The sequence below is a fragment of the Chelonia mydas genome, chromosome 15, assembly GCF_015237465.2.
Source record: "Chelonia mydas isolate rCheMyd1 chromosome 15, rCheMyd1.pri.v2, whole genome shotgun sequence".
Lineage (NCBI taxonomy): Eukaryota > Metazoa > Chordata > Testudines > Cheloniidae > Chelonia > Chelonia mydas.
Window position 1 is genome coordinate 27129478 of NC_057856.1, and position 24117 is coordinate 27153594.

At 48.6% G+C, this 24117-nt stretch overlaps 2 protein-coding genes across 4 annotated transcripts in view; one reads left to right on the forward strand and one right to left on the reverse strand.

Moving 5' to 3' along the window:
• CCDC63 (coiled-coil domain containing 63) overlaps window positions 1–13995 on the forward strand; it is a 28787-nt gene extending 14792 nt beyond the window's left edge. Inside the window, exons 2-12 of one of the 2 annotated variants that reach the window (XM_043529863.1) lie at window positions 80–180; window positions 948–1114; window positions 1834–2023; window positions 3491–3610; window positions 4174–4355; window positions 5167–5348; window positions 6709–6929; window positions 10210–10284; window positions 11527–11719; window positions 12544–12741; window positions 13819–13995. In XM_043529863.1, coding sequence (XP_043385798.1) covers window positions 166–180; window positions 948–1114; window positions 1834–2023; window positions 3491–3610; window positions 4174–4355; window positions 5167–5348; window positions 6709–6929; window positions 10210–10284; window positions 11527–11719; window positions 12544–12741; window positions 13819–13934 — 1659 coding nt within the window. In that variant the 5' untranslated portion in view covers window positions 80–165 and the 3' untranslated portion in view covers window positions 13935–13995. Of the gene's footprint in view, window positions 1–59; window positions 181–947; window positions 1115–1833; window positions 2024–3490; window positions 3611–4173; window positions 4356–5166; window positions 5349–6708; window positions 6930–10209; window positions 10285–11526; window positions 11720–12543; window positions 12742–13818 lie in introns of those variants that run through there. The other variant, XM_037878768.2, reaches the window with a different exon arrangement.
• Window positions 13996–16486: 2491 nt separating this feature from the next.
• Window positions 16487–23811, reverse strand: MYL2 (myosin light chain 2). 2 transcript variants are annotated; one of them, XM_007058310.4, is made up of 7 exons: window positions 23594–23811; window positions 22326–22415; window positions 20797–20872; window positions 19831–19935; window positions 18399–18474; window positions 18247–18295; window positions 16487–16809 (listed from the first exon to the last, which is right to left on the reverse strand). In XM_007058310.4, exons 1-7 carry the CDS (start codon window positions 23594–23596, stop codon window positions 16711–16713), a joined length of 498 nt encoding a protein of 165 aa, XP_007058372.2. In that variant the 5' UTR covers window positions 23597–23811; the 3' UTR covers window positions 16487–16710. The 2 variants fall into 2 exon arrangements, with proteins under 2 accessions (XP_007058372.2, XP_043385324.1); XM_043529389.1 differs by lacking the exon at window positions 23594–23811 and adding an exon at window positions 23430–23545 and having other exon boundaries at window positions 16497–16809.
• Window positions 23812–24117: the final 306 nt, after the last annotated feature.

The following is a 24117-nucleotide window of genomic DNA, read 5'->3' on the forward strand; positions in this document are numbered from 1 at the left end:
GCGGGGAGACAGACTGAATCCCGAGTCAGTGCAGGGAATCTGCTGACATAGCCGGTTAGTTCTCTATTTTTTCTTTAAGAACAGAGCTTCTCTGGAGGAGGGTTCGCTACGTTTACCTTATCACAGTATCTGCCCAGAACTGAAGGCTGACGTCAACAGGAAACAATGAAGGATTCGCAGGTAAAAAATCCCCAAAGCCAACATCAGAGACTGTAGGGAGGGTTATGAGCAAAACTGCACAAACTGTCTCCCACGGCTGTCAAGAAGATCGTGGGTGAGACTCTGGCCTCATTGAAGTCAGTGGCAGGACTCCCAGGGGCCAGGATTTCAACTCGTATGAATAAATGCTGGCTTTAGTGGGGAGGATTGTCTAGTGATTGGAGCAGTGGCCTGATCCTTTGTCATTGAGTTGTTGTGGTAGCTTTGTGGAACCGGGGGAAGAAGGTGCTATGAGTCCTCGCCCCACATCTTTGTGCTCCTGTCCTGGGGGCCGCCAGCTTCCTGAGATTCGGACTTCCAGGTGCAAAGCGGTGTTCGTGCCTGCTGTGGTGTTCGGCAGGCAGCCCATGGGGGATATCGCAGCCATGACCACATCCTACTCCTGTACACAATAACTGCTAACGTCAGGCGTGCGGGCAATGCTGCACCCTTTACAAGAGTGTAGCAATTGCTGCTCCTGCATGTGCTTCCCAAGAGACCCTGCAGACTTTTTCTTCTGTCAGCTGCAGGACACCCCCTAATGCTGTTGTGGAGCCCTCTCTGTCCCTCAGTTTCCCCTCTGTAACACAGGGGTCGGACTACTTCCCCAGCTCTCAGCATGGCTATGAGGCTGAACTAGGAAATGTTAATTAATAGAAGGTGTTCTTGTATATAGGCACTAAGTGTTAGGACTTGAACTTTTGTAAGCGACTTATTAAGATGTTGGCAAAAATGTACCATTTCCCCAGCGGTGGAAAGAGTCCCAGTCCAGAAGTGACCCTTCGGAATTCACTGAGAAGGAGAAGGAAATGATGGCTGAGACCGAGCTCCGGAAGCTGCAGCAGCAATTTCGGATGATGGTAGAAAGACGGAAGTCTTTTGGTGTCAAGGCTCAACAGCAAATGTACCATCAGGAGTAAGGGCAGCTTCATTTTGCTAGTCCGTGGCTGAAAAAGAAAAGACACCTTCAAATCTGGGCTGCACGTGTCCTCTGTGGGCCTGATTCTGCTCTTACTTATGCCAGGAGCAGTTACATTAAAACCACTCTGAGCCAGATCCTCAGCTAGTGTAAAACAGCGTAGCTGCTCTGACTGCAGCAGAACTATGCCACTGTGCCCCAGCAGGGAATATGACCCTCTGCGTTTTGCATACTACATGATATTGGTAGTCCGAAAAGCACACATTTATGGGCTTTGGGCCCAATCCTTCAGCCCAGGTTCATCCACTGGGAATATTGGATGCACAAAAAATACAGGATTGGGTTCTTTATATGATACTATTCTCTTGATAACCTTTTGAATTTCCTGCTTTCACAAAACTAATCTATTTGCTTAGAATAATTAGAGACCCTTTATTTAGGTCTTGATCCTTCTTTATGCAGAACTCCCTTTGAAATCAGTGGGAGTTTTAAATGCAAGAGGACAGGATTAGGCTATGAAGTGTATACATTTTTTGAAAAACTTTTAGTTTTCTTGGTTGAGGGGAATGTCTTTTATACATTTTTAAAATAATTTGTCTAAACTAATTTCTCCCTCGCTAGAAGCTTGAAGCTAAAATTGCAAGGGTTGAATAATGTTTGCACAGTGCTTTGAAGATGCTAAGTGCCAAATATTATTTTTATCATTTTTTCTACAGAAAAGAAATATATTCACTGAAGCAGGAACATGAAGAGATTGCATTACTCTTGAGCCTTACAAAGTCACAGAGAAATATGATGTTAGATGACAGAAATTGTATGGAGCTTAAATTTCTTTTACAGACCAAAGAGGAATATGATTCTCTGATTAAAGCAACAAAAGCCCTGATAGCTGAACTTGATGATAAGGTAGAGTATCTGAACAGTTAAATGGATAAACATGAAATACATTAGCAAAGCCACAAAACAAGCGACGCCCTCCTATCTGTCACTACTGGGATGGTAGCTCTTTCTTTGCTTTGCAGCTTCAGGTGTCTTCACATTTCATAGCTTGTTAAAAGAGCAATTCACTGATTGTTACCCGGGTTCTATTACTGCATCCATTACACACCTGAGTAGTGCCAGCAAAGTAAGTGGGACTTCTTGCATAAGTAAGGACTACTCAGATAAGTGTCTGTGGGATCAGACCCTAAATTGGCTATAAGTTTTCAGGTTTCTGCTGTAATTGATAATGTAACCCAAAGGATTGTGACCTAATTAGTTGGAACACCACAATGGCAATATCATGGCATGAAATAGCCAAAGGGAATAAAGCTCTGAATCAAATAATTAAAGTCTTAGGGGAAAAAACCTGGCCTGTCTGCAGTTTGTTTGCAGGGGAATCTTGTGTTTGAAGCATTTGTATATAAAATGTGTCAGCTCAGGCCTTGGAATATAATGTCACCTCTCGAGTAAAAGACCACATGGTTTGAAGACATTATGGACCACCTAATCTGTTCCTATTACAGTCAGTGGAAGTTTGCCCAGTGACTTTGGGTTTGACTCTGGTCCCTGTGTTCCGATACACCACTATGGTTTGAGGTGGTGGTCTGGATGGGGAAAAGGGAGTGTGGGATTTGCTGGGGAATATTCCCTATCCCACGCTTGCTCTCATTGGTTTTTCTTGGAAAAGAGGCAAAAACAGTGTGTTTTTTGTTATATTCATTTATGTGCCCTGAGACTTGACATTTAAAAAAAACAACCAAATACTTACAATAAAAATATCCTCAGCTCTCCTAGGCTGAGCAGAGTTGGGTCTGGCCAGTATTTTTAGAGGAGACCAAGGAACACCCAAATGCTGCAGAAGTGATCTGGGAGATTCAGTAGGTGGCACCTTCCCTTGTGAGTCAATATGGAATCATTGTCCATCGTGCCGGTAGGGGGTCAGTTTCAGGGGTCCTCCAACTGTTTCATTCTTCTGACCACTTTGTGTTGGGAGATTCTTCCAATTCCCCATTTCTCCAAACATTTCATTATACGCACCTTCAGGAAGTGCTCCACAGACAGTAGGTGGACGTGGACCATGGCACAAGAGGTACCATGATAAAATATTCTTCTTTTTCTGTTCTACTCTGCTGCATAGTGTTGTTGTGCCCTAAACAGCTGCTGTTTCACCCCAGAAGTAGCCATATTTCAGTGGTGACATAAAAATAAAGTGACTCCTGTTTGTAGTTCAATGTCTGTAAAGAGGGATCGTTTGAGATAAAAGCTGCTCTCTAAATTTAAGATCATTACTGACCTGGGTTACTGTAGTTCAGGTCAACACATGGGTATTTACAATGGCTAAGCACACTGACAAAAATCCAGAATGTAAAGATAGATTTTTATTTTTTTTAGGTAATGGAGATGGAAAAAAAGATCAAAACTCAAAAACTGATTGTAGCAAAGGTGAAACAAGCGAATGATAGCAAATGGCTGCAAAAGCAGATTCAGATGCTGGAGAATCGCCTAAACCATGTAAGCAATTGCTTGACCGAGCTGTTGATACATTTTGCACTGCAACTCCTTGACTAGCTGGCTACCTGAATGTGGAATGTTTGGAAGATGTTTTTCTGTTATCAAGATAATTTAAAAATTCAGGCACTGCTGGTTCACCCAAGCAATGCAAAGGACTTTTCCTGTCTTCGCTGACCTGATCGCTCTTGCTGTATATTGCACATCCAAGGCTCTTTCAAGCTTGTCCATCCAAGGGCAATGTTTGCAATTTCCCAGGAGCTCTGAGGGCTAAACCTACTTTGCAGCAAAATTAAGTTGATTGCCGCCAATCATCTGTGATACAGGGCAGGTGGATTTCAATAGCAAAAGCTCCCAGCTCTGTCCTGATCCAAGTGGCCTCTCCTGTAGGCTCAGTGGGCTGCGCTGCAGTATTAAAGACAAGGGTAGCCAGAGAGCCCACTTAAGACTTCTCTGGGCTGTGTTTGTCCTAGCCCTGTTGTATGTTGTTTGACCCATAATAGCTGGGCTCTTCTTTCCTGTTCTGCCTCCCTTACAGACTTTTCATTTGCAACCTATCTTCCCAGACCACTGTCCGTTTCGATACCATCCTGACCACGAATGCCACACTCAGAGAAGAGATTGAAAACCTGCGATTTCAGAAAGCTATTTTTGACAACTTCTATTCAAAACTCCATAAAAGACTAGATCAGCAGAGGAAAACAATGGACGCTGCAATTGATCAGTCCAGCCAAGCATACGAACAAAGGTAAACGGGAGAGGAAAAGGCACAGGCCGCACTAGCTCTTGGCAGTACATTTGGTATTGCTTTCCAGGGCACAAATGCCCATTTCATTCATTAATAAATATCCACCTAAGATCAGATTTTAAGAAGTGCCCACTGATTCTGGGCGCTCAATGTTAAATACTCGGGACTTGATTTTCAGAAGGGTTGATCTCTGGCAGCTCCCATTGACTTCAGTGGGAGCTATGGGTGCACAGCACCTGTGAAAATCAGGCCCTAGATGTCCGAAGCTGGTCACCAAAAGCGAAGTGAAAATGTGGGCCTAGACGAGTTTTCTAGTGCCCAGAAAAGATGCCTGATTGGTGGGCCTGGAATCTGAGCTCCTCTGCTCATCCATAGGACAGGCAGAATGGGGTGGTCTTCACCCACTACCAGTGCGCCTCAGCCAGGACCGTGTAGAGACGGCCCAGTCAAACACTTGGCCTCTTAGCTAAGACGGGGGGGGTGAGGGTCTATCCGTGCCCATTGCAGTGGTGATTTATGGGGTGGTAAACTTCTGTCCTACGGAAACTGAACCACACCAAGTCATTTCCCAAACAGCAGCTAAGCTGGCACAACGCTTGGTGACTACTAACCCGGGCCGTAGTCTAGCCAATGTCCTGAAGGGGAAAGACTCTGGACCCCATTCTCCTGAGTTGTGCTGCTCAGGAGCCACAGTCTGTCCATGCTGCTAGTTAATTGTTGAACCAGTGTCTGGAACGATACGTGTGGATTGTCACACAGGAAAGACTAACTAGTTAACGGGGCGTGTTGTGTGCTTTCTGGCTGGGTCTAGGGTGGAGGCACTGGCACGGGTTTCCGCCATGAAGGAAAGGCGCTGCAAAGACATCGCACAGTATAATGTGGAATTCAGGGAACTGGAGCGTGTCTTTGACCACGAGACCAAGCTGAAAGCCTTTATGCTCATCAAATTAGTGGATCGCTCAGACTTTGAGGAACAGGCCAAAAGGGAAGAAGGTACCATATGGGATAACAAACCTCCCCCCCTCCCCTCCCCAATATGGAAGCTGGTGTGACTCAGCATAAAACTTCATGGTCACAGTCAGCTGGGTCTTGTCCTCTGAGGAGAATGTCCATAACAGGAAGACAGAACACTCTCAGATTGGGGTCCATCCTGGTCTTGACCTTCCCAGAGAGGTTCTCACCCCTGTGTCTCTCACTCCGATAACCCCAGCACTGAATCTGGGTGTGAGGGGATGGGGACGCTGAGCTGGGGTTTACCCCCTGCTCACAGGGGACCAGGGAGTGCCCCTTACCCTCTCCCACAGAATGGGTGGCATTATCCATAAAAGTAATGATGATGTGAAAGGTCATTTGGGCTTTTGTCGACAGAGGACTAAATCCTGCTATTGCTGAAGTCATTGGCAAAAATCCCATTGGATTTAGGGAAGCTAGGATAAGGACCCAATAGAGAGACACCCTGGTCTGGATTCTCCACTCACTCCGGGATAACTTCATTGACTTCCGTGGTGTTACTCCGGATTTAAACCAAGCAACCCTCAGTGAGCTGTGTACCTGGGCAGCCGGTGTCCTGGGTCCCTTCCAGGCCTACATCTCTGTGATTCTCTTGGAGCTTGCAGCAATAGGAGGGAGAGAGGCACTGGAGAGAGGTGTTGTTGGGGGAGGGGAAATGGGCTCTAGTTTCAGGTACACTAGAGGGGGCTAATCATTTATTATTGCGCCTCAGCTGAGTTCAGTGAGGTGGCACCAATGGGACTGAGGGCAGAAGTCATTTCTCCTGCCATCCTCAGAGAGAAATTCCCATCCTCCACTTGTCCTGTAACCTGGCAGGTGCTTATGGGCCACGTGCTCCACCCTGGGTTTCCTTATTCTATGTCTACACAGCAGCTGGGAGGTGTAATCCCAGGTCGGGTAGATGTATGTGCGCTAGGTCTGCTCAGGACATAGCAGTGTGGCCACAGCGGCCTGGCTAGCGGCTTGGGCTAGCCACCCTAGATACGTAGCCAGGGTATCAGGCAGGAGTTCACCCGAGGTGCCCAACCACACTGCTATCTTTAAGTGCTTTGACAACTCTCAGCTGCCGTGTAGATGTATCCTTAGTCTCTTTAAATCCTCTCCCTTGGTCTCTCTGGCATGTCCCGTTCTCCAGCCCTGCTGTCGGTTTTGTGGGCCTTCTTGAGTTTGCATTCCATGCCCCAACCTTTCCCCGCTCCCCCTGGGGGGGCATGAATTGAATCCCCAGTGTTTTCAGGTGAATTCTTTTGAGTTTGCCCGGTGATGGGCATGAACGAAATGACAAGAAACGGAGGTAGTTCGCTGCCCCAGCAGTTTTTGCCTTGCCGTTGATCTCTTCCAGCCCTCAAGTCAAGCAAGCGGGCCAGAAAGAGCAAAGGCGAAAGCTTTGAGAGCTACGAGGTGGCTTATATGCGCCTGCTGAAGCTGAGCGAGGACGGGGACATTGGCCAGCTGGTGGCAAATTTCATCGAGAAGGAGGAGAAGAACTTTGCGTATTTCAGCTACGTCACCGAGCTGAACAACGAAATGGAGAGGCTGCAGAAGAAGACACAGGACATTCAGGTTAGTTCCGGTTGCTTTTCTGCACCCTTCACGCTGCCGTTTTGCTTTTAGACGGAGGTTTTCTTCTTTCCGCTCTTGCAGCTGTTGCCGCCCACGCTAGGGCCTCAGCTGCCGATCCCACTGCAGGCGTGTGACTTTTAGAACATAAATGGGTATCCAAAGAAAGGAACTCTCGTCTAGGAGACAGAATCAACGTCTCACTGCTGCCACCTTGTACCCAGAGGAGATACTGCAAGAGAGTGATGCTCAGTAGCTGTGCGGAGCTGGGGGAGTTTGCTGCATGAGATGTTGACCAAACCCGATCTGATGTTATTTTTAGTGGCCGTCACTGGAAATGTGCACAGAAATGTGACATCAAATGGTGCAGAAAATTCTACTGGGTGGGATCAAGCCTGGAAGCTCTTCCTAGGGTTTTGCCTGGGGCGAGACTCCCATTGAGTGTTGTGGGAGACATGAGCGCCGGAGGACTTCAGGATTTTGGCCCCTGGTTTGAGGTTTTGGTGGTAGAGAGAAGTATTTTTACCTCTGTCAGTGGAAAGGTATTTCTGTCCTGCCTGGGAACCTGGCTCCCCACCTGCCATAAAATTTTCATCAAATCCAAACTCGAACTGAATAGACGCTACACTCCAGCCCCTAGTGACGGGATCCCCAGATCTTACTTTGCCCACTGTCTAAGCTCTTGTTTGTTTGATGGGTAAATGGAGTGTTCTCTAGCCTCCTTGCAGCTGTGGGATGATGCTCTAATTCATATGCTTTAACTGCTGTCTGTTACTGCTGCGGACTGCAGCCTCCCCATGCATTCTGGTTAAATAAAAGCAGGATCAGCTGGAAGGGATTTCATGTTGCACTCTCTCAGCCTACCGAGGACTGGGAGCTGGGGAGGGACCCATCAAATGGACAGGTTAGGCGTGGCAGGAGGGTGGAAGCATGAAGCCTTTCAGAGAAAGTTTTACTTTGCTACAAAGGATTGTTTTCCGGAGAAAATGGGGCCCCATACTGCACATAGCTGGTCAGGGGTCTCCCAGAGACTCAAGACACGCCTTAACACTCAGCTGTTTAGGTTTTCCCCAGTGGCTATGGCGTCTCCTGTTAGTAGAGATGCATGGCTGAGAATAGCTGGCCAAATGCTCCCCAGTGCAGCCATACGGACTTCTGTGCCGCCCAGAGGCACATGGCCCAGCGTATCTGGACCTCTAAAATATGGTGAGAAAACCAGTGGGGCTCTGTTACTCTCTGGCCTATGTTTGAGCAGAATGGACCTAGAATTATTATTCCACCAGGCTCTGCTGCTGAGATCTTTAGGGGAAGGGTGCTGGTGGGTCCATCTTCTGCACAGCCAAAGAGAGTGGGACTGTAGGGAGAGGCTGCTGCTGGTCTGTGTTTGGACACAGCAGAATTGGCAAAGCAGCCAATCTCTTCTGCTTCCTTTTTCTGCAGAAGATGGGCTTTAAAATGTATCTTCTGTGGGGATTTAGTGCTTGGGAGGGTGTTAGGATGACAGCAAAGAAGAGGTGTGTTCCCCTGCTGAACAGGGTACAGCATAGGCAGTGCAGCGGCTCTGCCAGTTTGCCTTCTCCCAGATCTGGAGGGACCACTCTTGCGGGGGAGAAGGATTTCTGTCCTCAAGGCCAATTAGTCCTTCACTGCTCTGTGGAAACTTCCGCAATGGAGTCAGTCTAGTGGAGAATTTGGTGTTATGGACACTTGTTCCCCTGGGGGTTTGGACTGATGTCACCTTTCAGTTGCTGCTGACCTGGATGTGAACCAGTGACCTAGAGATAGTGGTCTCTGTGTTAGCTGTCAGTGATAGTTAATTGTCCCCGGGATGAAGGGATTAGTTCCAAGGCTTTACCTCCCAATACTTCCTCTTGTTTGTGTGGCACTAAAGAAGAAAACACTTTTTCAGCCCTGATACTTGTGCCTGGGAGCTGGGAGATAAGGGAAGCCTTGTGGTGGGAAAGAAATATCTTGGCTACTAACCAAAAATGTTTCCTTTATTGCCTTCTAACTAGGAAGCAGTTATATTCCAGTGACTGTGATCTGATTGTTTGGAAACGTGTCCTAAGCAGTGGCTAATTCATGCAGCCAATGCAAGAACAAATGTATTCGTAGCGGGTGAAAATTGAACATTAGGGACTCACACTCTGCTTAACTTTATGATGCATAACATGTGCTTGGCAGCTATACTCTGCGCTTTCCAGGTGCGGAACACTTCCATCAGGCATTGGGTGGTTGGTCTAGTCACCCGTCAGACTGGCAGTTGAAAGCAATTAACACAAATCCATTATGCTGACTTTGTAACACTCGTTTCACTCTTGGAGTTGAACAGCACAATGAGGCTGTTTATGATCTCTTGTGATTTTATTCTCCAGTTTAAATTTTTCAGCTGGTTCCAGCTGGTCACTACATTTTGGAGCAGAACCACGGGTGTACTGGTCCTACTGGATCCTAGGACTACTGGTCCTCCAGTTCAATCCAACAGACACGAATATAGATGGGTTGAAACATTCCAAGGGAGTGCACTGGCATTTCCACTAGGGGTATAGCACTGGGGTGGAAGCACTTTTTTATTATATATTATTTGTATAACTGTAGTGCCTAGGAGGTGTGTCAGGTGCTGTACAAACATGCCCTTGTGCTAGGGGCTGTACAAACACAGAACAAAAAGATGGTCATGCCCCAAAGTGTTTCCAATCACTTGGATCCTAAGGTGATAGATACCTTGCAGAGAATGATTGATGACCGATCCCTTGAGCTTCAGGCCCTCCACCAAAGACAAGATCTTCAGCTGGGGTAAATCAGCAGTGCCCCACTGATTTACACCAGCCGATGAGGAACTGGCCCACATTTTTCAAGCTGCAATGATCTGAGCTCAGAATAATGGTATTTGCAGCGATTAGTAGAACTTTTCTCCCATTTGCTCTTCCCACACCCAGGGAGGGAATACTGCTAGGACTTGCTGCTGCTTTCAGAAAATCCTGCTTGATTTTGGAAGGGACTATTTTAACAGAAGGTGGAAAAAGACAAGGAGCCGTACTCTGGTCTGTCTTGTTCCCACGCAAGCCCATTGGCAGTCAGGGTTAATGAGAGCAGGAAGTGAACTTTGCAGGAAGCAGCCCCTACGTGTAATCAGCCCTGCTGAGGGTGTAACACAGACACTGCCTTTGGTAGTGTACAGATGAATCCATGACACTACTACATACAAAGTCCCAGGATGTGGTTTGCTCAGCAGTGTGGGGCAGCCCTCATTATTAGTCTTATGTGCTTATATTTTATGCAGAATGAAATTCTTGACTTAAAATCCCAACAGAAGTTTGCTGATGACAAAAGCAACACCAGTCTCAAGGAGATGGAGGTAAGGAGCTGTCCTGGGAGAGCCTCGCTAGCCCGTGACTTACCTCCTGGCAGTACGCTATGTACTGTATGGGCCAGATTCTGGGCCCTTGGATGCCGTCTGCATGGCCTGGCCATGCACTGGGATTTATCTGCATGGGCATTGGCAGAAGGAGTTATTTCACTGCCAGTGCTGCAGCCTCTGAAGCTGAATGCTACCCCCCCGATGGAGGAGAATGGCCATTGCCTTCCATTGGTCCTGCTCTGCCCCTTTGCCTCCAGGCCACCCCTGAAAACCTCTCCCTAGTGGGGTTCAGAGCTCTGTAGCGTGCAGGGGTGCAGACCCACTGTTCAGGGTCCTCCGGTCCAGCCCCTGCTCCTTCCAGTGCCCTTAGTTCTAGATCCTCCTTGACGACAATGGACGTCGCTTCCCTCCCCTGCTGTCAGCTCTGATACCAGTGTGTGCCGAGGGGGCAGGGATCAGCTGAGCCCAGCAGAGGACCCTGCTTTGGCTTTTGCCAGCCCTTTCCTTCAGCCCCTGTCTGAAACCCCTCCAGCTCAGCATGCTGGAGCGGGCTCTGTGAGCGCAGGCTTCACCTTGTGACTGGGAACTGCACACCAACCCTGACCACCCTCCAAGTCAGATGGGCTCAGGGTGTAGCCCTGTCAGTCACCCCAGGCCCCCAGTCTATGCAATTCATGGAGCCCTTGCTCATTCTTCCCCGCAAGTGGCCCTTCCCAGCCACCTGGGGCCTCCCAACTTATTGAGATTACTTGGGGCAAGTGGGGCATTGTTAGCCTGACTCCTAAGTGCTGAGTATCTCCTGCTCCATGATCTTTCAGGGAACACTTGGTGGTGATGTCCTGCATACTTAGTCCTGCCTGGAGAGCAGGGGACTGGACTAGAAGACCTCTCAAGTTCCCTTCCAGTCCTATGATTCTGTCATCCTCAAGGGGCTGCCAGGAGAGGGCTACTTCCCCCAGACACATGGCATCAGTAGAATTACAGCGGGGACGAGATCAATCCAAAACCTTTCCACACTGGTTTGTGCTCAGTGTCTTTCACACTCACCTTCTGTGTGGAGATGCTCCTCGAACCCTTCAACCCTAAACTGAAATTGGGCCTGAGTGAGCTGCAAACAGAGTTGGGCGGGTTCGGATGGGGCACAGTTTTGGGGGGGTTCGCTTTGGGCCCGTGTCTTGTACATGGTACAAGCCCTGTAGCCTAGATAACTCTTAGGATGGCTTTGCTTTGTGCTGCTAGGAGAAGCTGAAGAAAACCACCGAAGAGGCCAACCTGTACGAGTACACCTGTAAAGAGAGCAGCAAGGTCCTGGACCAGCTCAAATCCGCTGTGGACTTTCTGTTTAAACAAATACAGTGCAAGGACACCAAGATAACGGAGCAGCTTGGCGAGAGTGGGGAGATCACGGATCTGAACCTGATGCAGTATTTTGGTGAGTTGTTAGTGGTTTTTCCTTTGCCCAAATTTTAGTAAAGCTCCAAAAAAAAACAACCCAAACCCAACCCCAAAGTATTTCAGAGAAACTCACCGATAGAGAAGTGAGTCACTCACACATTTATGGTGGGAGTGAGTGTGGGTCTAGCAGCTAGAACAAGGGGCTCTTGAACTTCTGCGCTCTCTTCTTGGCACTAGAGGGGAAGGCGGGCTCTTGGGGTTGGAGCAGGGTCTGGGGATCAGGACTGCTGAGTTTTATTCTTGACTCTCGCGGGGGAATGTGGGACCTGGTCTCTTTTGTATAGCACTCCAGTGGTTGGAGTGGGCCTGGGGAGCCTGGATTCTGTTCTCCGCTCTGGGAAGAAGTGTTGCCTACTAGTTAGAGCAGAAGCCTGGGGACCAGGACTCCTGAGTTCTATTCTTGTCTCTAGGGGGGGACCATAGGGTCTAGTCTGTTTTGTATAGGGCCCCACAAACCCAGGGTCTCACCTACCCAGTGATAACCTCTGTCATACAAGAGCTTGAAATAGAACCCAGGCTCCTGCCTCCCAGTGGGGCTTTTGCCAGAAGTGGGCTCGGAATGAACTGTATCTTATGCCTGGGTCTGGGGTAGGGTTGCCAAGTGTCCAATTTTCGACTGGAACGCCCGGTCAAAAAGAAACCCTGGCAGCTCCGGTTGACACTGCCAACTAGGCCGTTAAAAGTCCGGTCGGTGGCACAAAGGGGGCCCGGGGCTAAGGCAGGCTGTCTTTGTTTTTGTGCGATTAGAAAGTTGGCAACCCTAATCTGGGGGGGTCATCAGTTTTAACTTGTCCCACACAGGTATCATAGAAAAGAAAACCAACGATCTCCTGCTCATTGAATCCTTCCTGCGCTATAAGGAGGTCGAGGGAGAGCAGGATTCGCTCCCTTTATTGAATCCATTTTTGGGTGGCACCGGACTCCTTAAAAGTACAGATGCAGCGAAATTACCCCCATCTTCCCCTACCATAGAGCATGTAGTAGAGAACATAGAGGATGGTAAGTACTCACATCTTCTCTCCCAGACGCTACCTATCACACATGGGAAGAGAACCATAGAGGCCTGGCTGGGGCAGAAGCAAGGAGACTGCAAAAGGAACAAAATGGGGAATGTGAATCAAATGGCAGGATCGTAGCAGTCAGAGGTGGAAAAGGCTCCCGGGATTATAACTGTCTCCTCCCACCCACTTGCCAATACGTTCACATCTTGGCTAATGCTCCATCTAGCCTGGCTTGAAATGGCTTTAGTGATGGGGTTTTCACGACTTCCCTTGGGAGCCTGTTCTAAAAGATCTAGCTGGGCCTGATTCTCAACTACGCCAAGGCCCTTCTACATTGCCCTGGCATAAAGAAGCCTTAAAGCAGGTGGAAAGCATGCTATGATAATATCCCCTGTGGAGGGGGCTGCCCTGCTGGGCATAAGGGCTCTGCACCAGCCCTGCTCCCAGCTCCTGTGATGGGATGGCTGGAGTGCGCTGCACTATGGCTGTTCTCTGTTTCCCAGGGCTCACAGTGGCCAGGGGAAGTGAAGCATAAGAGCAGCCCTGGGACTGCTCTAAATTAAACCAGGGACGAAACGGGATCCTTTATAGCCCCAAAATATAGGGAAGCAAAGGTGGCTAAAAGTCACCTCCACCCCTGCCTCTAGTGGAGGAATGGAGTCACAGAATCAGGCCCCATAGTTTCTAAGATGGGGCCAAATGCTGGGAGTTCCCTAGTGCCTGCAGTTCCTGCTGGAGTCAATGGGAGATGTATGCGCTCATTGCCTACCCAGGATTTGGTTCACTGCTTTATTGGTGTGGGCAAATTTCTGACAGTCTGGGGACTTAGAACCCTTATACTCAGATGGCCATGGGAATGAAATGCAATAGCAGAGCCGGGGCGATATTTAACACTAATGTGAGTGGCTGAAACTCCATGGGCCCCTGGATTTGCATAGTATTAATGAGATTAGCAGCCTTCTGATACAGTTATCAGAAAGTGTGGGTTTGCAGCAAGCGCAGTGACAAGTTAGGACTTTAACTGAAGCTCTGGAGAGATTTTTCACCCTAATAATCCCAATTTCTTTTGAAACAGTTGATTGGCCTTTGGACCATGGCAGTTTGCGCAGCCTGATTATTGGGAACTTGGAGAAGGACGAGTCCAGTAGGATCTCACTGGACAAAGAGAAGAAGAGAGGGATAATTTTATAGACTGGGAAAAGCAAATACACTGAGTATAAATAATAGGTTCTTAATTCACTTGAAATCAAAATCTGATTCTGTGCTTAATTTAAACAAAGCTAACTTTAAGTCTCAGGAATGCTAGTACTGTCTTGTATTTACAATAGGCTTTGCCATCCGGCAGGATCCCAAAGCCTTTTACAAACTTAAAACGAAGCTCTACCAATTATAGGCAGGCATCACATATAAAGAAATGCAACCATTTCTGGGGTGGAAAGGAGGGCAGCAATCCTTTCATTCATCCTAACAATCATTCACAACAGTTTGGCCGCGGCACTGGGACTAACGTCCTCTGTGTTGCAAAATGCTGGTGTACTAAGTACATCAGCATTTAATGGCCACAGGTGGGCATGACCTCACTTCTCCATCTCCTCTGCCTGTGCAAATTGCCATGGGCTCGTCAATATCCGCACAGAGCAGGCAGGCCCCTGTTTAAAGTCCCCACAGATTAAACCAAAGGATGGAGGCCTGAGTTGATGTTGCACTTCCAGGTGTTTCAGACCTGAGATGATTCTTCTATTGGACCGTGGCTGCCTCTCACTTCTTAGTACGTGGGGCTGGCTCCTCGGCTGGTGTAAATCAGTAGAGCGCCATTGAATTCAATAGAGCTGATTCACCCCAGCTTTCGATCTGGTCCATGATTTTTAACATCTCTGTGGGTTTTTTTTTTTAATTAACAAATATTCTGTCTGTAGACAAACACTGGCGAGAATCCCAGAGAACTAGACATAAGGGGGGAAACTAGAAAGCAGGAGAGACACTGTTGTCTCGTGGATCAACCATTTGAATGGGACTCTGGACAGCTGGGCTTTAATCCTAGCTCTGCCACTGGTCTGCTGGGTGACCTTAGGCAACTCACATCCACGTCTCTGTGCCTCGGTTTCCCCATCTGTTAAATCGGGATACGGATACTGACCTCCTTTGTAAAGTGCTTTGAGATCTACTCATGAAAAGCTCTGTATAAGAACTATGTGGTCTTATTATTACTGTAGAAAAGCTCAAAAGTGGAAGCAACCAGCTTGACTGCTAGCTACTGCCTGAACTTCCAGTCTGAAACAGACATTGATCGCTTAGCGCACAGAGCAAGGAGATTTCCCTTTCTGCAATACCCTTCAGCCATAGTTGCTCAAATGGAAAGCACATGATGGTCAAGTATCAGAGGGGTAGCCGTGTTAGTCTGGATCGGTAAAAGTGGCAAAGAGTCCTGTGGCACCCCACAGACTAACAGACGTATTGGAGCATAAGCTTTCGTGGGTGAATACCCACTTCGTCAGATGATAATCACGGTTTGCCTCCCCCTGGAATCAGAGAAGCCAGCAGGAAGGATAAAGTAAATGCTATAATAAATGGACCTAAAGTTTTGCTCAAGTTCCCAACTGGACTCCAAAGGCAGATGGGACAAAGGTTTTTCAGCCAAATCCTGATCTGAGTTGGCTGTGGCATAAATCCACTGACTTCAGGGGAATGACTCCAAATTTACTTGGGGGAAAGCGAGATCGGAATCCCTGGTTGCTAGTGGGATACCTGGCACTGTGCACGAAGAAATCCCAAATCATGTGGGATTTGCAAAAGCACCTAAGTGATTGAGGAGCACAGTGGTGCCATTGAACGTCAGTGGGACGGGGACTTGAGCTCCTAAGCCTCTTAGATGCTTTTGAACATCTCACTCACAGTTCCTGTTCCAAGGACAGATGAGACTCTGACAAGATGCCTGGGAGATCCAGAGAGATGGCGGTAGCTTGGAAAGATTTCTCACTTCGGATGGTGATGGTTTTGTAGCCACGTGGGACAGCAGTGTTGTGCGCTTTGCAGAAGCAGGGGGTTTCCCAGAGGGGTATGAATGAAGGGAGCCTGCACCAGTGGGTTTGAGAGGATAAAATAGCTGCATGTCTTTGTGCTCTCAAGGCAGCAACTTTGTCATAACAGCTGTAGTCGTAGCTGTTGGAAAAGGAGGCAAGGTAGCCCTGCTTTGCCATCAAAAGCACAATTGAGCCTTAGTTATTTTGTCTTTTAAGCACCCCATACCTTACATGATACCCATCACAGAGAGAGAAAGAGAAGCTTTAGTGGTCTGCGCATGCTGCCCAGTAAGAGAAGTTTACTAATGCCGGCGATGTACCGTGCATCATTAGATTAGTGGCAGTTTGACAGCAAGCCACGCAGAATGATCCCATTTCCTCCCTGCTGGGCTTCTGCTGTTTGATGTTTGCAAACTGCACAACCCACCTCGGACCAGCCTTCGCCACCTTCCCTGTAACTGAGTCTCGTCGTCAGAAGTTCAGTCGCAGGGATTTTTCGGTGGTGACCTTGTCTAGCTGTGGCTCAGTGAGTCTTGTGTGACTCAGCCCACAGCTGGGGAGATCACACACACACACACACACACACACACACACTCTCTCTCTCTCTCTCTCTCTCTCTCTCATATCCCACTTTTCCTCAGAGCTCTGCAGGGTTGTGTTTGCCCCAGACAGAAGCATTTATTTTACAGACCCTTTTCACTCTTGACATAGGCAGCTGGATTTCCTCCTGCAAAATGTATAATTTAATTTGGACACAGTTCAGATATGCATTTCCCCAGTGACAGTAAGCTTTTCCCTGCAGAGAAAAACAGGCAAGAGTGGGACCACGTACAAACGACTGCACTGAAACCAGTCAGGCCAAACCCAGCTAGAACCGAAGGGGGAGGCAAGCGTTACAAGGGGCCATCCCCATCACTGTGCTTGAGGAACTAGCACAACCCCGGCTCTTAATCCTTCTCTTCCCCGTGGGTGATGATGTGGACGAGGTTTTTGTAGTCTAAATTTCCAGTGATGTCGGGGGGGAAAGCGGCAAACATCTGGTCGACCTGCAATGTAAATGGGCCCAGATGGGAAAGGGTTAAACAGATTGGTTGGGTATTCAGGTGAGCAGAATTGAAGGAGGGGGCTGGGAGCTGTTTGAAATCACAGGAAGTCCTTGGCGTCAATGGGAGCAGGCTGGGACGTGGAGACTACCCTTTGTGGCGGCCTGCCCGTATTTCGCTCGCTTGTTAACCAAGCAATGGAAATATGGGAAGTAAAGGAAAGTCTCTAGCGCACCTCTAACTGCAAGGCCACTGATCTACACGAATCCTGTGCCCTGACCCCCAGCTCCGCTGAAGGCGCTGGCCAGTGCACTCCTGTCCGGCGATGCGCGGTGCCCTGTGACGCTCTGATGGGATTCCATCGCTCATCACTATCGCGGAGTGTTGGGTCCACGCCCAGCCCTGGGTGCTGCTTGCCAACCCCCACACAATTCAGAGATGGCTTGGTCCCGGCCGTCGCAGAGATGGTGACATGTGGATCCGGGCTGGGTTTGAATTCTCACCTTTTGGGGGTGTTTGTATCCAGGGGCTTGGGTTTGACTGGTTATGGAAAGAGAGGCCTGCTGTGAAATTTAGCTCCCAGGCTCCCCCAAAGCCCAGTGCTATTGGACCCCAGGATGGAGGATGGGACAGGCTGTGGGAGATGGGCTCTGTTGCAATAGACTGATTTGCTTCATTTAGTTGTTACTTTGTGCAATGGCCTGATGCGATGGACCCCCAGCACCCCGGAGCCCTATGTCATGGCTCTGACCTGGGCTCGGTACCCCCAGCCCCCACATCACGTGAGGGCTGGACAATCGAAGGACTGTCTGTGGACAATGTGGGAGCAGCCAGGGACGCGGCAAGACTAGGAATAGGGGAGCTGGGGGCTGCCCAAGAGGGCTGCGGTGAACAGTGCGAGGACCCTGAGGAGAAGTAAGAATTGGGCTGTAGAGGGCTTTTTGGTGAGCCCCGGAGAGAATTTGTATGGGTAGTGGTCGGAAGTGGCAATGGGAATTGTGCCGCAGGATGATCTTGGGATTGCAGCAGGGTCCCAGGGCTGGGTCCCAGCGTAGAGGCCGGGCATGGGCTCCCCTATCATCGCCGTGAGGTGAGGAGAATTCTCTATGGGAAACACTGAGGCACTGCTCAGTCCAGGGCAGGGGAAGGATGGTTTCATTTGAACGCTTGTGGTTGCCCCATAGGGCGGGCTCTTGCTTTGTCCCTCTGTCCAAAGCACTAGATCACCCCGCCACAAATGGGAGACGGCAGACCAATGGGGAAACTGAGTCACAACAGGGAAACTGAGGCACGGACTTGTGCTCTACCCTGGAAAGGTAAGCCAACCTGTTACAGCCTGAGCCTGCTGCCCACGCATGCGCAGTAAACAGATCAGTATTAGGCATTGCTGAATGGTGCACCCTGTATAAGGATGGAAGTGAAAAGGAGCCCTGTGCATACCTCTTCCTGGGAGAACCTCTCTCCCTGCGTCATCAGCATTTCTTTAATGCTGCAAATAAAAGAGCATGTTGTCAGAAAGAGGGAGGGACGGTGAGAAAACCAGAACAACTCCCCCTGCCCCATGCACACCCCAATTGCTGCTCTGCACTTACTAGTCAGATTTCAGGCCTTTGCCCTCGGGGTCAAACACCTTGAACGCGTTCAGGATCGTCTCCTCTGGATCGGCACCTGCAATGGGGAGCACACGCAACCGCTGCTGGCTCAGAGCAGGGATTATGCCTGCCGCGGGAAGCACCGGGGAGTGGCATTCCCTTCGGGGAGGGGGATCGCAGATCCTGTGCCATCTCCCAGGAAACAGGGGCTGTGTGGTCGAGCAAGCTCATTCCCTGCAGGGAGGGGCCTGCAGATGGACGTGCCCTGCCCTACCACCACCCTGCACAGCAACGGCTGGCATCTCTCTACCCACCCCCTGCTGTCGGGGCCATGTGCATCCCATGGCATGGAGAGGAACAGATGCACATTCATGTTGCCCCTCCCTGTCCCCAATATGTAGCTAATCTACCCAGTGTATTTATAGCATGCTAGTCTCGTAGGAGCTGGGGGCTCGGTGGGCTTAAGGAATTCTGCACCAGTGTCACATAGCTTGGGTTGCACAATGGGTGAGGGGATATGGCCGCTGAGCAGGAGGGACTCTGAGTCACAGAGAAGCTGCTGCTCTACGCAACATCCTCTCCTGAAAACCTGTCAGGACGTAGGCAGCAAAGAGCCACAATAGTTCACATCGGCACGCCTGGAGTCCGTGGCACCAAACCCCTCTGAGAGGTGTGGGCAGCTGTTAGAGAGCATGTCTCATCTAGAGGCCCCAGGGTGCTGCACAACGATGTAAGCATTGCTATCTCTGTTTTGTAGCTGGGGAAACTGAGGCACAGAGCAGCGGCGACTTGCTCAAGGTCACCCAGCAGGCTAGGGGCAGAACTGAGAAGAGTGCAGGGGAGGCTGAGAACGAATAGGAGCAATTGCTGTGTGCATTAGACCAAGATGCACGGTTTCTGGGAATATCCTGTGTATGAGCCTTTGACTGGCAACACCCCGTCACCCTGTCTTTGCCATTTCCTGCCCCACCATGCTGAGGGAAAGATGCAGGAGAAACCCCAGGGAATGGCATTGGGACATTTTCACCTTCTGCACTTTTCTGGGGGGAAGAGGGTGATTTGACTCCTAGGTCCTGAGCCAAAGCCCCCTTAAGTGCACACAAAGGCGCCCACTGAGTGCAGGATCAGGTCCTTGGGGAGAAACTGCAAATAAAGTTACTTTATGTTTTAATATACATTGCCCTTTCCTAGCATCTTCACTTTGAGGATCTTAAAGTGCTAAGTCTTAGCACCCCTTGTGAGGTAGGGCAGGGTCATTATCCCTGTTTTGCAGATGGGCCACTGCGGCACAGAAAGGTTAAGTGACTTGCCCAAGTCACACAGGGAGTCTGTGGCACAGCCAGGTATACAGCCTAGATCTCTTGCCCCCCCAAGCGCTGTAACAGCCACCGGACCATCCTTCCACTCATTTCGTCCCCCTGCCTTATCTTACCCTTGAGCTTCTCTCCAAACATGCTCAGGAATACGGTAAAGTTAATTGCTCCAGGAGCCTCCTTTATCATTTCATCGAGTTCTTCGTTTTTTACATTCAAACGACCTAGACAAGAAACAAAAAGACAAATCACCTGGGACATGGATTAAACTTTATGCAGATTTTCAGGTACATGAGCCCATTTTATACACAAACAAGCCTATGGATGAGTTAAAAGACATAGAAAAGGTGCATTTTTTACCATGGGAATAGTCTCCCCAGGAATGTGGTAGAAGCTCCATCCTTGGAGAGAAAGAGAACTGGACCAGACAAAGCACTAGAAAGTGTATCGTAGGGAAGAATTCTGCACTGACTGAGGTATCTCCAACTCTGATTTCTATGAGTCTAGAGAACATCACAGAATTGCACCATGATTAGTTTCCACCTACATTTTGTCAGTAAAACGAACAGAACCAAACGTCTGCCTACTGTCATCCATAGAGCTACAAAAACAGGGCCTGATCCTCTTTGGATTACAATGCAGTCACAACTGATTTGCACCCTTCTAAGTGAGGTGATAACCGGGCCTTATGTTTCTCCAAGGATGTACATAAGCCCCATAAATCACATAATCCAGCAAGACTACTCATAGAGTAAGGTATTACTCAGCAGGAGTAAGGCTGGCGGAATTGGGCCCTAATTAATTTAATAACCATTTTCTCTAGCCAGGGCCTAAATTATTTAACAATATCAGCCTCAAAAATGATCCACACTGACCAAAAATGTTCAGAAAGTAAAATAATCTGCTCTTTGTAATAGAAATGATTTTGGGTCCCGTAGTTTTGAGCAGAGAAAATGGAAGATCCAATTAACCAGGGATTGAATGAAATGGAAAGCAGAGTCGTTGATTTCTCATCTAATAATTAGTCTCACATGATCAAAGCCTTTTCTGGGGGGAAGGAGGGGCGTTGTAAGATGCAGGCTTACCCACTGCAGCAAACGTATCTCTCAGATCTGCCTTGTCAATAAAGCCGTCCCGGTTCTGATCCATGATGGTGAAGGCCTAGAAAGGGGAGAAAGGGGAATGGCAGCATGCAGAACAATAACCCACAGCTCCCCCAGAGTGTAATATCGCTCCCTCTGTTTAGCCATGTACATTTCAGCCTGGCTAGGAACTGTGGTGTGTCAAGGGACGTAACTGTCTTTGTTCACAGCTGTTCTTGCACCTTCCTCTCACAGTGATTTACGTCAGTGGGAGCAGAGGCGAGGGCTTCCAGCAGCGTTCAGGATCGGGCCCAAAGAGCCCCTGCTGTTCAGCAGTGCAGCAGCATTTGTTAGGCTCCCTGGTGGTGCAGGGCTGGAGGCTGCTGCCCGATCCCCTCTGGGAGTGGCTGCGTGATGCGGGCTGAGGCATTGCTCAGCTGCCCAAGACTGCATCCCTTCCAGAGCAGGTGTCTCCACCCAACCGCCTCACCCTGTGTGACCAATTGCTAATGTCCTGGGAGCCCAGCTGACCACGGTGCTCATAAGAATGACATTAGAAGATGCACTGAGAATGCTAGCAGGGGATGGGCCTCGCTGATTGATGGACATTGCAGCCAATCAGCTAGAAGAGAGCAGATGTCCCTGTCCAAAAGCTCAGTCAGGGCGCAGGACCCATGGGGCGGGAGATTATCCCTAAGGTATCACTAGAGGTAGGAGAATTCCTTCTGTAGGAGTCCTGTGCGGGGGGAAAGGGGGTGTGACAGATGTTCTCTCCCACATGGTAGCTATTCTCTAGTTTTGTGAAGCTCATCAGTAGGCCTGGAGTTGTCTAACCAGTAACCGCTCTGTCTGCAGCCCAGGGCTCGAGTAACTATGGCAGTGTTTACAAGCCCAGGGAGTGGGGCGGGGGGGAAGGACTCAGCCAGGAGAAGGCGTTGTGGAGCACAGGGGTTGGGGAGTTCACTTGCATGAGGTCTCCTGCCCCAACTGGCTCCCATGGTCCCCAGCATGCAGGAGTTCAGTTTTGGCCACTGCCTTGTCCTCAGTTATCGTACTCGGAGGAACATGGATACGCTCGGCTAGAGAAGGCCCCATGTTATCACCCTGTCCAAAGACGCTCTGTGGGTAACTTTGAAGACCTGAAAATGTGTAACCATGTGACACCCATGAAAGGGTTAACCAGTTCTCGGTAATAATGCCCTGCCTCATGGTCACAGCTCAGCCAATGAGAATTTGCTCGGATTATACAGGGCTGTCTTGTGTGCCATTGGCTGAGTGTCTTGTCACTCACTCTTCTCCTGGGAGTGCAGTGTCATGAAGTTGAGAGAAGACCCCCGTATTTGATTATGTAGTTGAATTACGTTTGTTTTTTCCCCCCAGTAAAGCAGTTGTCTTTTAAATGAGTTTCTAGGACTCTTGTTCCAAATCCAACATCACCGAAGCTAAAAGCATTTAGGAAAAGTTTGACGATACCACCATATAGGTGGTTCTTGGCTTTACCCTTCATGGTCATTGCAACAAAGGCCACATACCTCTTTGAATTCTTGGATCTGTGTTTGTTCAAACATAGAGAAGACGTTGGAATTAGCTCCCTCTGATCTCTTCTTAGCTTTCTTGGGTGCCTTGGAAAATTCAAGCATGCTATCATTAACTCACTGTATTTTTCAATGTGGAATAAATTTAAACTACCCTGAATTTATTCCTAAATCTTTATAGAATAGCTAGGGACTGCTGCATGCTGGTGCACTTTAGTTCTTGAAATGATCCGCTCTTTCTCAGCTCAGAAGTGTGGGGTAACGTACATGCTGTTTTGTAGCAATGGGAGTTGTTATTTCTTCTCACAAGGTAGGGTAGAGCTCAGTTTCTTGGGCTCCTGATGCATTTGACCAAATTGATTAGTGGGGAAGCGACATGAAAAATGACTAGCCACACTACAGTGTGACATCTGCTGTGGTTCAAATGACATTTGGCTGAGAAGTAAAAGCAAAGAAATCTCCCCTTGTAACAATAGACATTCAGGAGTGGAAAAGATAGTTAAGCACATCTCGGAGATTTCATGCAATGGCTGTCACTATTATGAGCTTTATCACGGTTTTGCACTTTTTATTAAGAATGTTGTTACTTATTAATGGCTACACATTAAAACGCTCTAAAATCTGCCCTTTCCTACACCAAAGAAGATGAAACCCAGAATTGAGCTGATTGCGATTCTTGTGGTTTAAACAGGAAATGTTTCAACACACGTGCTAAAGTTTCTACCTTCTTGAGAACTTCTGGTCCTTTCTACCTTAGCTGCACACATGTGATCTGCTATGATCTTTTCCTTTTAAATAAAAATCACAGATTTGTAAGCGACCCCATTGAGAGGGTCTGTGTCTGGTATTCCTAGGTACTACAAAATACAAATAATAAGATTTAAATGTGCCAGTTCGAGGGATAGAGATGTACTTCCTAGAAGGTGCATGGATGAAGGGAAAGAATTCCAATTTGACCTTAAAATGTGCTCAGTCCCATTTTGCAAGCTCTGTTTAGTTCTTGATTTGAAGACAGGGCAGCAGTTAACCTAGAAGAAAAAACCCACTTTGCTGCTGCTATTTGTATGCCACCAGTGTATTAAATACCCCTAGACTGCTTACCTTGTTTCAGGAGCTATAAGGCATGTGTGTGCCATTAGGGCACTAAAGCGTCTCTCTCTCTCTCTCTCTCTCACTGATCGCTAGAGATGCTCCTAGTAAAGAATCCTACTGCTGACAAGCTCATCTCACTGTCATTCCCGCAGCTGCCCACTTTCGTTACTCACCATCACCGGAGTTGCTTTGCACGGCCCCTGATGTTCCTGCAAGAGGAATTCAAAAGACAATCCCCCAGGCCGCTCTGCGCTGAAACAATAAATACAGCCCAGGGCAGTTTAAAAATAAACGCATGCCCACTTTTGGCTGTAATAGGTAAGTTAGCCACCACCTCCGCCACCCCCAGCTCTGTTGTCTCTCCGTCTTTGTCTTGCTCTCATCTTGAATAACAGCTTGTTGTCACTGTGACATGTGAGACACAGAGGTTTTCAAGGTTAGAGAAATGCCAGCAGGCTGTGTGGCTGCCGCTTTGAAGATGTTGACACGAGTCGTGCTGCACAGCTTGTGCGGAATGAGTGACACCTGCATTTGTCAGTGGCTTGGTGGGGGCGAGACAAGCATGCTAGAAAGGATATATCCTGGTAGCTAGGGATGTCTGTCTATACAGACTTACAGAGCCAGCTCTTGGAGCTGTGCTGATTTACAGCAGCTGAAGATCTGGCCCGCAGATCAAGGAGGTTCTGTGCAGTGAATG